General features: G+C 49.0%; 1 protein-coding gene across 1 annotated transcript in view; it reads left to right on the top strand.

The window, feature by feature from the left end:
* Positions 1-5,502: 5,502 nt before the first annotated feature.
* The window catches only part of FREM3 (FRAS1 related extracellular matrix 3), a 229,581-nt gene continuing 223,380 nt past the window's right edge, over positions 5,503-11,703 (top strand). The window contains exon 1 of the mRNA XM_086962240.1: positions 5,503-10,626. Coding sequence (XP_086818366.1) covers positions 5,559-10,626 — 5,068 coding nt within the window. The 5' untranslated portion in view covers positions 5,503-5,558. The remainder of the gene's footprint in view (positions 10,627-11,703) is intronic.

The following is an 11,703-nucleotide window of genomic DNA, read 5'->3' as shown; positions in this document are numbered from 1 at the left end:
GATCTTGGATGTGTGGTTCTTGGGAGACTGGGTTATAGTGTTCTCCAAGTATTTCTGTGTGTGAGGAGGCGTTTGGATATTCTGTGAGTATGTGTTTGTCTGTGTGTGTGTTTCTGTATGCACTGCCTTTGTGTATGCAAACAAATGTCAAAGGCAGAAACGGCAGTGATCAAGCCAATTTTGCCCAAAGATTGAGAAATCCCAGAAACATGTCAATAAAGCAATTCAGCATTCCTCTATGAAAATACAATAATCGGCGGCCGCCACCGCAGGTAAGCATGGTAGGGCAGGGCAGGGTGGTAAATTGATAGATGGCTGAATTGGTATAATTAAATAAGTAAATAAAACTATTCCGTTGTCTGTCCACTTCCCCCCACCCCACTCCACTGCGCTTACCTGCACCGGCCTCAACTGACCATAATATCCACTTCAACATGCCAACTGTCTATTATAGAGATGGAGTCCATTTCACAGCAGAAGGGAAACGGATCTTCCTTAGCAACATCAAAGAATGCACCCAGTTCTACCTATAAATGTGTACAACAGATTATTAGCACAATATCTCTGTTTAGAGCCACCCTATAACCCAAGTATAAAAATGTATTAAAAAAAAATTCTATCACTTTGTTTATAGGTCTCCAAAACTCCTGCTGTACCAAGCTGGATAAACAACCCATTTTTATGAGTATTTAACCAGTACCCCAAGAGTCTCGCTTTACCAATTACACACTAAAGAAAGCATTTATGACCGCCTAACACCCCCCTCAAAAGGACATGTAAGATTCAATCACGACAATTTATAATGCGAGTTTCACACCAAACCGAACTTCAGTAACTCGGCTCTCTGTGAACACTGCTGTACAAGGGCCTAATGCGGCGTGGCTGTCTGAAGGGAGTGGGCTCTCTGTTAAATCTTCCATGCAGGGCGTGAGTGGGCATAGTAGACACTTTGCCACCTTAGTGATGGTGTGTTGTAGGGTCTTTGCCACCTAAGGGGGGCGTGAAAGTCGGAAGGGAGTGAGAATTGCTTGGTATAGGATAATGGGCGGGCCTAGTAGGAGCTTGAAGAGCTAATGGAGAGTGGATGTTTGAAAAGGATGGGTCATTCCATGAGGTCTTCTGTACAGTGCTTAATGTGTGGATAGTAAGCACTTTGCCACCTTAGTGAGGGTGTGCTTAGTAGGAACTTTGCCACCTAATGGGCGTGTATCTGTGAAAGGAGTGGGCTGTCCATGAGGTCTTCTGTACAGGGCTTAGGGTGTGCAGAGTAAGTGCTAGGCCACCTTAGTGTGCTTTTATGTTTTTGTTTTTTTTATTCGGTTTCGCTGCACTCCAGCGAGAACCAGACTGGCTCTCAGTGTGCTCCTGTGGATATTCAGTGTGTCCAGCCATTGGAATTATTTTTTTGATTTGTTATTGTCTCCCTTGAGGGATCTTTTTACCATCTCCAATAACTGCAAGAGGGTTCCCTACCCTACCCATTAGCATTCCATGTATCATTTAGATTCAAAACACATGGATCATATCCCTGTGTCCTGTAATGGCGGGCGCAACATTTTTCTTCATGTTGCGGTCGCCAATCACATCAGTCGTTCCTGTGGTAGTCCCACAAGAACAGCCAATCAGAACACTTTATTTTGGTATACAACCTTTACAACGAAACTTTTACAACGACCTACCATTACAACGCTACTTTTACCACGCAAACTATTACAACGCATTGCTCTGGGGGGCGCTCTAGGATAGGGAATAGGTTAATTTACTATCCAATAACCTTCCCTACTATCCACGGGGACTGGAGTTGGAATAGTAAATTAAACTATTCACTATCCAGCGCCTAAAAGCATTATGCGTTGTAATGGTATGCGTGGTAAAAACCGCGTTGTAAAGGTAGGCGTTGTAAAAGTATGAGTTGTAACGTCATACATCCCTTTATTTTCCTGTGTATTCCTGCGGGTCTCACGAGAGTCCCGTTGCAACAGATATCTATATATTTTTAACCTTAATTTCTCTAAAATGGCTGAACAGAATTACACCAAATCTTAAAAAGCATGCTTTCTGGATAAATACCTAGCTTTCTGCCAAATTTGATGTCATTCTGTTCAGATCTGCTTTCTCTATTGTTGTCGAATTTTCCCTATGGAAATTGCATGGCTCATAAGCATTTTGGGACCCCTTTTTCTCTGCCTCCACAAGACAAATCACCCCGAAACTTTCCAGGAAGGGCCGAAGTGGATGAACTTTTTTTTAATGGAAAGTGTCATGAAGGTTCGTCACAGAGTTCAAAAGTGTTTCATTAAAGTTACTAAATATTAATTAGGCATGAAAATGGTAGTGAGGGTGATTTATTTTATTCTGCTTAAAAATGTCTATTTATAAATGTAGTGAAGAATGATATGCTCTGTCACTTTATTTAGTAGTTCCTGGGTAAAAGGGACTATTTTAATGTGTTTTAGATTGCAATATGTTTGCTTTTTTTATTCAAAAACCTTATTACTCTTCCCTATACTTTCCCAAAGGGAGATCTCCGCCACGGTGTTGAAGGGCTCCAATTATGCTTGAAAAGTTTTTACTAGTAACTTTACACTTTTATGTTCAGTCTTAGATGTCTCTACTCCCTGAACGAGGGGAGGTGGAGACATATAAGCCTACACTTAGGTCAAATTCTTAACTTAAGAATTGTAAATAGTAAAACATGTAGGCTCACATGCAGGTACGTGCAGGAGTAGATTTACATGTGTAAATTTACCTTTGAGAATAGGGATCATTCTGTTTAAAAAGCTGTTCATCAACAATTCACGATTTTGTGTTACCAGCCTGCACAGGAGTACCATTTAACACTGCCCTCTATGTCCAGCAATAAGATTATTTGTGTGAACCATAAATTGTGCACCTCTTTTATTTTGGACATTGAAGGTATGTTTTCAAAACTACTTCCAGGGGTTCAGAGGCAGGTTTGCTTTATATTCTTGCAGTGGGTCATTTAAGAACTCCTCAATCCTTAAAGAAACAACCCTATAGAGGATCTTTGTACATTGTCTATCTGTGGGGTAAGACTCGATAAATCATACCTTAAAAATGGATGCCCTGTGTTAAATTTTAAATTCCGAGTACTCATTTTGAAATAATTGCTGCTATGGAACACTGGGACTTAAAAATGAACTGGCGTCATCAGGAATATAAACCTTGATGGCAACAACAAAGGAATGATTCTTTTATTTCATTTGAACTGAGTAGTGTTTTGTTTCCTGCTGGAGATAAATGCATTCCCCAGTGCATCCATAGGCATATTATCACTAGTTGAGGGAAACATATATCCTTTGTGCCTAAAAAAAGTGATTGACATTTGAAGATTCACCGGTTCACTTTTGCAGATTATTATGAACTGCGTTCCATTCAGTTTGCATCCAGGAAACTACTTTCGATCTGTTTATGTGAGAAACACTATTTTTTTAAGTTTTCTAGCATGCATAAAATTTGAGAATTGAGTGGAAAATGGGCAAGATGCGTAATTATGGGGAAAATGTCCCAATCTTATAATTTCAGCGGCCCTGCTTATAGCTATAAATTCAGAACGACAAGTGTCCTCAACAATGCAGCCACATTCTGCCCTGCTGTCTCTTTCATCACGTGCAACCTTATTTCAAAAAGAACTGTGCAGTAGCCATGAAGCGTCAGGGGGGCTACATGAAAACAATAAAAAGCATGAACCAAACAGTGACACACAACTGAGAGCAGAAATGTTTGACAAACTAATTATAAAGCAAAGTCACGGTGCACTTAGAGACACTTAAAATCTGGATTGAGATAATTGTCTAATAAACAATAAAGGGGGAAACAAGGCTGACGGGGCGTAACTGTTGAGAAAACTTCCCGATCAAAGCAAGAAAGGAATTCGTGACGGTCTTAATTACATATTTCCGAACTTCAAGCGAGTTTCCAGGTAGGATAATTGCTACTGTCGAGCCGTAGCATTGGCTGTACAGAATTCACGAGCTTTGCCTGGCACCCCCTTTGTCGTATGCGTGTACCAGCCGTGCGCGTCTGCAGTGTGTGTTTATCAAAGTACGAGGGAGGGTTTTAAGCTTCACTGGCCGGGGCAGGTGGAGGCACAGACGGGGCTGTGGAGGTGATCAGGACGCCCGGGAATGTGAGACGTGGCGGGGGTCTAGAACTACAGGGAAAGTGCCCGGCACTTTCTGACGGAAGGGGTCGCCCGAGGGCAGAGGGCGGGAGGTGACTGACCTCCTCCCAGCCTTCAGAGAGATGAGTCGTGGGAGCACGACTGCGTCTGAAAGGCGGTCGACTAGTGACATTGGAGCCCACCACCCCTTCCCACAATAATAAAATGTAAAAAGTGCAAAGAGCCAAAAATATAATCAAGGAACGTGGGCGCACAGTGACGTGATCTGAATCACACGTAGTGTCAGAAGGGGTTAACCTTCGCTTCCTTGGATCTACACAGGGTGGTCTATGTAACCTTCCTTGCTTCTTGTTCGTCCCCTCTCTCAAAGACCCCTCCTTTTTCGTTCCCCTTTAGTATTTGCTGTGACATACGGTCCAAACAAGCAACTAATGTGACCCCCACCAACAGCGTCATCAGCACATTCTTAACTCTCCTCTAACCTGCTTCCCTATTCTGTCCTTCTGCAGCGCTCAGACGCAGCATAAGCGATGTGATTGGCGCTATCCAGGACACCGGGACATTTTAGTGCATGCTGCAGTTCTTTATCTCCTTTCCCGAAGCGCTCGTTTTATCTCCTCGGGAATTAATTATGAATAGGATTTTGGGCGCTATGAATAGAAAAGTTGCGATTACAGCGTATGTTTGACTCGGAGTGCTCTTGCCACCCGCACACCTGCATAGTAAACGCGGGAAGGCTCGTGTCTATGACCCTTCAGAGTGCACAATGCGCGGATATTTCCTGCCTGGGTCCAGTGTGTGACTGAGATCAGGCATGTGAGAGGGCGGCCAGTCCCGAGTACGGTAGCAGCACCTGCTGCGAGGAGAGCTCCCGAAATAGCTGGGGTGGTGTGAGTGGCGATCCCAGAGCGGGGCGACGTCGATGCGTAAAGTCACCCAATTAAAAGCAGAAATGGCAGTCTGGACTGCAAAATAAGCGCTCTGAAGTTCGGGCACCGTGGATTATTTTGCCCATGAAACTTCTTTTTAAGTCTCTTCTGAAGGGATGAGTGGGACACCCGGGAGCAGCCCGTGTATGAAAGCGGGCACTCCAGGCTGCGGGGGGTTCTGTGGCACTCTCAGCTGCGAGGCCCCGGGGACCCCCTTTCCTCGGCGGGCTGTGATCGCACCTGTCAGGTCAGACCGGGGGGAGGACCCTGGGTCCCTCCTGCCTTCGGCTGGCTGTCAGTTGCCCGCTGATCAGACATGGGGCGGGCACACTGTCAGCCTCGGGGCGTGCTGGTGGTCTGGGGGCGGGCCCAGGCACGGGCACTCCCGCACTGGATCCTCTGGAGGGGTGGGCCGGCAGGGGCTTCCGCCCCACCCCCGCCCGCAGTATTACCTGCCGCTGGGGGGCCCCGGCCACACTCTGCCCATGTGCTTCTCCGGGGAGAGAGAGCAGCGCACACCTGAGCACCGCCCGGGCACGGATTACAGGCAGCAGCAGAGGATGGCGGCTGGGGCTCCTAGGACTCTCGCCCTGCTGGCGGCGCTCTGCAGCCTGGCACTCGCGGGGGCGCAGCCCGACCCCCAGCACGGGCCCCGGCCCCCGCACGGCCAGCTGCAGGTGGCCAACCACGGGCTGCGCGTGCCCTTCGGCCGCACCGCCTTCCTGGACCCCCTGCGGGACCTGGTGATCCAGGCGCCGCCCGGCGACAAGTGCACGCTGACCGTGCTGGAGGGCGACCCCCCGGCCCCGCGCCCCGGCCTCCTCGCACCCCGCCGCTTCCCCTGCGACTTCGGCCCTGAGGAGGTGCGCTACACCCACCTGGGCGCGCGCAGCCCGGCCCGGGACCGCGTGCGGCTGCAGCTGCGCACCGACTCCCAGCACGAGACGGTGCTGCTGCCCCTGCTGCTGGAGGTGGAGGTGGTCTTCCAGCAGCTGCAGCTCGTCACGCGCAACGTGCCCCTACTGGTGGAGAAGCTCAACGGGGTCAGCAACCCCATTGACAAGAAGGTGCTGGACTTCGCCTACGACAGCAGCAGCGAGACCTGCAAGGTGACGCCCCTGCCGGGCCAGGGGGGGCTGCCCCGGTACGGGAAGCTCCTCAACTTTACCTCCTCCGGCAATGGCGTCATGGACTGCGAGGACTTCACCAGGGCTGGCTACCGCTACCAGCACCTGGCCACTACCAGCTCCCCCAACCGGGACTACATCCCCATGCTGGTAGCTGTGCAGGGCCCTCCCGGGACTCCCCCCAGGCAGGAGCACTTCCAGATCCTGGTTCGCATCAAGGAAGGTGCTGAGAACCTACCCCCCAAGCCCAGCTTCTTGGCCATGATGATGATGGAGGTGGACCAGTTTGTACTGACTGCCCTCACGCCAGACATGCTGGCCGCCGAGGATGTGGAGTCTGACCCCGCTGACCTCATCTTTAACATAACCTCCCCACTGGACCCCCGCCACTCGGGCTACATCCTCAGCACCGATGACCAAAGCCGGCCCATCACCTCCTTCCACCAGCGGGATGTGGCAGAGCTGAAGATCGCCTACCAGCCGCCACCCACAGACTCTGACTCGGAGAGGATAATCCAGCTGGAGCTGGAGGTGCTGGACACAGAGGGCGCGGCCTCAGACCCCTTCGCCTTCATGATCGTGGTAAAGCCCATGAACACACTGGCGCCCGTGGCCACCCGCAACACAGGCCAACTGCTCTTTGAGGGCCAATCCCGTCAACTATCTAGTGCCCACAACCTGGAGATCAGTGACGAAGACAACTTGGACGACGTACGCATTACAGTCATCAATGGCCTCAAGCATGGGCAGCTGATGGTAGCAGGGGCCCCAGGCCGAAGGTACTTCACCCCCCAGGACCTAGATGCTGGGGCCGTGGTCTACCAGCATGACGGCAGCGACACGTATAGTGACAACATAGTCTTCCGCATGTCGGATGGGAGGCATGAAGTTGAGTTCCTATTTCCTGTCACTATTGCGCCCACGGACGATGAGCCACCCATCTTGAATGCCAACACTGGGTTGGTGCTGTCCAAAAATGAGGCGCAGCAGATCTCACCCTTCATTCTAAGTGCCACTGACATTGACTCTGAAGACTCCACCATTAAATTTGTTCTTGAGGAGCCCTTCTCCCGAATAGGGGAGCTGGTGTTGAGGCAGGCAGAGGAGCCACCGGCCGATCCTGACTCCCCTTGGCGCCATCTGTCAGAAGAAGGTGTCTACGAAAAAGTGGTCACTGAGTGGCTCCAGCAGGACATCCTGGATGGCAAGCTTTATTACCGCCACATTGGGCCCCACAGCACTAGCATCGTCATGGACCAATTCGTCTTCCGGGTCCAGGATGACAATGACCCCCCAAACCAGTCTGGAGAGCTCACCTTTATCATCAGAGTGCTCCCTGTGGATGATATCCCGCCAGAGCTGTACCCGGGCACTATCTTGGAGATGACCGTCAAAGAGTATGACCTAACTCACTTCAGGAAGAAGTTCCTACGCTACACCGACCTGGACTCTGATGACAGAGACTTGAAGTACAATATTGTGACACCCCCCACTGACACTGACGAGAACCATCCAGTCATCACTGGAGATATTGTGTTAACTGAATCCCCTGAGATAGCTGTCAAGGAGTTCACACAAGCCCAAGTCAACCACCACAAGATAGCGTACAAGCCCCCTGATCAAGAGCTGGGGATCACCCCCAAGGTGGTCCAGTTCTCCTTCACTGTGGAGGATACTGCTGGCAACTCAGTGGAGGGCACCTTCACCATCTTCCTGCAGCCTGTTGACAACAAGCCACCCCAGATCACGAACACTGGCTTCACAGTCCTGGAGAGGAACACTTTTATCATTTCCAGTAATGAACTGGATGCCACTGACCAGGACACAGACCTGGATAACATTGTATTCACTATTGCACAGGTCCCAAAACATGGGCATCTGCAGTACATGGCGGTAGTCATGTCTGTGGGGGAGTCCTTCGTCTTGGATGACATTGCTAATGGACGAGTGTCCTACAAGCACAGTGGGGATGAATCAACAAAGGACTCCATACAGCTGGAGGTGGGCGATGGGGTACATGAGGTTCCTATCACTGTCCGGATCGTTGTCAAGCCAGTGGATGATGAGGTGCCCACCATCATGTTACCTTCAGGCTTGCTTGGTTCCGCTATCGATGTGCTGGAGAATGGTGAAACGGAGATCACCAGCAGTGTTATACAGGGCACCGACCCAGACACTGATGACCTTATGTTGACTTTCATTGTGGAAGAGCCCCCTAGGATGGGTGACATCCTTGTCAATGGTGTGCCCTCAGAGAGGTTCACCCAGCAAGACATTATCAGTGGGTTAGTAGTTTATTCTCACACTAAAGGGGAGATCGGCTTGCAAAAACAGCACGATTCATTCAACCTCACTATCTCTGATCTATCTGATGAGTGGGTGATAGGGGGAAATAAGGTGCAGGGAGTCCGTGTGCAAGTGACCATCCTTCCAGTGGATAGTGTGGCCCCTGAGGTGACTGTTGGCACACAGTTTACAGTCTTAGAAGGGGACAAAAATTTATTCACACTACAGAATCTGGATGCTGAGGATGTGGATACACCCAAGGATGACATACTGTGTACCATTATTGTCCAACCTACCTCAGGCTATGTTGAGAACATTTCACCTGCCCCTGGGTCTGAAAAGTCTAGGGCTGGTAATGCAATCAGTGCATTTTCCATAAGAGACGTCCGCTCTGGCCACATCGGCTATGTGCAAAGCATCCACAAAGGAGTTGAGCCCACTGAGGACAGATTCACCATCCGCTGTTCTGATGGTGTAAATTTCTCCCCCAGACACTTTTTCCCAATAGTTATCATTCCAACCAATGACGAAAAGCCAGACATTTTCGTCCGTGAGTTCATTGTGATGGAAGGTATGAGCCTGGTGGTGGACACACCCATCCTCAACGGGGCAGATGCTGACCAGCCGCTCGACGAGCTCTCCTTCCTGATACTCAAACCCCCGAAGCATGGCAGGATTGTCCAGCAGCTCACCACTGGTACAGTGCCTGTGAACAACTTCACCCTAGAGGAAATCAAGGAAGGGTCCAACATAGTTTATGAGCACCGTGACTCTGAAACCAAGGAGGACAGCTTTGAAATCCGCCTCACCGATGGCAAACACACTGTGGACCAGAAGGTGCTCATCATGGTCATCCCAGTGGACGATGAGACGCCAAGGATGACCATCAATGATGGTCTGGAAGTTGAAATTGGGGAGTCCAAAATCATCACCAACAAGGTTCTGAAAGCCACTGATCTGGATTCAGAGGATCCGTCACTCACCTACATTATCCGGTTTGGTCCCAGTCAGGGTCTCCTCCAGCGTCTTAACAATGAAGAGACAATCTTAAGCAACATCACCATTGGCATGAATTTCACTCAAGATGACATCGACAAGGGCTTGATCCAGTATTCTCATACTGGCCAAGAGGGGATCCGAGACCTGATCAAGTTTGATGTAACTGACGGCACCAACCCTTTGATAGACAGATACTTCTATATCAGCATTGGTAGCATCGACATGGTGTTCCCAGATGTGATCAATAAGGGGGTGACCCTGAAAGAAGGTGGTAAGGTGACACTCACCACAGATCTCCTCAGCACCAGTGACCTCAACAGCCCAGATGAGAACCTACGATTCAGCATCACCCGAGCCCCAAGCCGGGGTCATCTGGAAAGCACTGATCGTCCAGGGGTGCCCATCACCTCCTTCACCCAGCTGCAGTTGGCTGGCAACAAAGTCTACTATATACACACATCGGATGATGAGATGAAGATGGACAGCTTTGAGTTTGAGGTAACCGATGGCTACAATCCAGTGTTCCGCACCTTCAGAGTGGCTATCACGGACGTGGACAACAAGAAGCCAGTGCTTACTGTTCACAGCCTGGCGGTCAATGAGGGTGAGAACAAGTTAATCACTCCCTTCGAGCTGACTGTGGAAGACCGGGATACCCCAGATAACCTATTACGATTCACCATCACCCAGGTCCCTGTCCATGGCCAGATCCTGTACAACAACAGCCACCCAGTAACCAGCTTCACAAAACAGGACATGAACGAGAACCTAGTCAGCTACCGCCATGATGGCACAGAATCTAGCGAGGACAGCTTCTCCTTCACTGTCACCGATGGCACCCACCCAGACTTCTATGTGTTCCCCGACACCGTCTTTGAGACCCGCCAGCCACAGATGATGCGTATACTGATTAACTCCTTAGACAATGGGGTGCCCCAGATTGTGGTTAACAAAGGCGCGCCAACCCTACGAATCCTGCACACGGGCCACCTGGGCTTTATGATCACCAGCAAGGCCTTAAGGGCCGAGGACCGAGACAGTCCCCACAAGCTGCTCAAGTACAAAATCAGCGAAGGGCCTGAGCATGGGTCCATCATCAACACGGCGCAGGGCAACGACAGCATCAGCACCTTCACACAGGGTGAGTTATATGTGTGCTCTCCTCTTCCATCTCACTGCCTTATTTCTACATTGGTAATCCACTCTCCTCTACCTTTGCACTTGTAGCTGCCAGATGTGTCAGTGCGTAGGTTCAGCAGGCGCATGCAACCGTGGACTGCAGGGTCTGCGGTGACATGGACCTCCACCACTATCAATATGTGATAAAATCCAACTCAGCCAAGTTGGAATTTAACTAGTGCAATAAATACATCTCAATTCGAAATCTTTGAGGAATAACATGTGCATTTCAGTGCTTAACACAGCAACAGTTGCATTTCCAGTACGTACTGGGCATTTTCCCCCATATAAATATCAGCAGCTTTTACCTCACACAACTAATAATTGTAATATGTGCAGGAGTTACCACTCCTAATGAGGGTTTAAGAGTCTGATGTGATATTTGCCCATAAACCCACTAATACATTGACATTCGCTTACATATGCCCTAACTCAACCCAAATCTTGATTTTACTCATTGCCCCTAATCCTCTCTCATGTTCTCTCAATCCCCAATTCACTCAGTTTCTCTCAGTTCTCAATTATTCTATCACCCACTTAGTCAGTAGATGCATTCGTCCATGCAGCAATGTCTGAAAGGATATTCACCTGTACAGTGCAATGCCTGCAGATGCATGCTTCTATATTTCATCTGCTTAAGTGCACGTGAACTGAAGACGCTTCCATATTGTACATCCTTTGAAATATCAGCATATTGGTATTACATGTTTTAAAGGTACAGGCTTCCTTTGAACTCCAATATTTTGTGTTATACGCGTCATGTCGTGTAAGTGTTGTATTAAATGTAATGGGTATAGGTATCTCAGATTATCCCATGCCAGGTGTGAACACCCCATACAGTCCCGATGTTGTTTTTGCACTTGTCGACTGGCTTCATTTAAATTGTTGACATATTTCAGGAAAGCCAATCCATTATGGTGGCATTATTTTGACTTTGCATCCATGACATAGTCACAGCTCGAACATGATCAAAGTTTCCATCTAGATTAACTCCGTTTCTTATTTAACAGATTATTTATTAAATGTGACTATTTCTTCA

Source organism: Lissotriton vulgaris, chromosome 3_1, assembly GCF_964263255.1.
Source record: "Lissotriton vulgaris chromosome 3_1, aLisVul1.2, whole genome shotgun sequence".
Classification (NCBI taxonomy): Eukaryota; Metazoa; Chordata; class Amphibia; order Caudata; family Salamandridae; genus Lissotriton; species Lissotriton vulgaris.
This window is presented reverse-complemented; position numbering and strand designations above follow the sequence as displayed.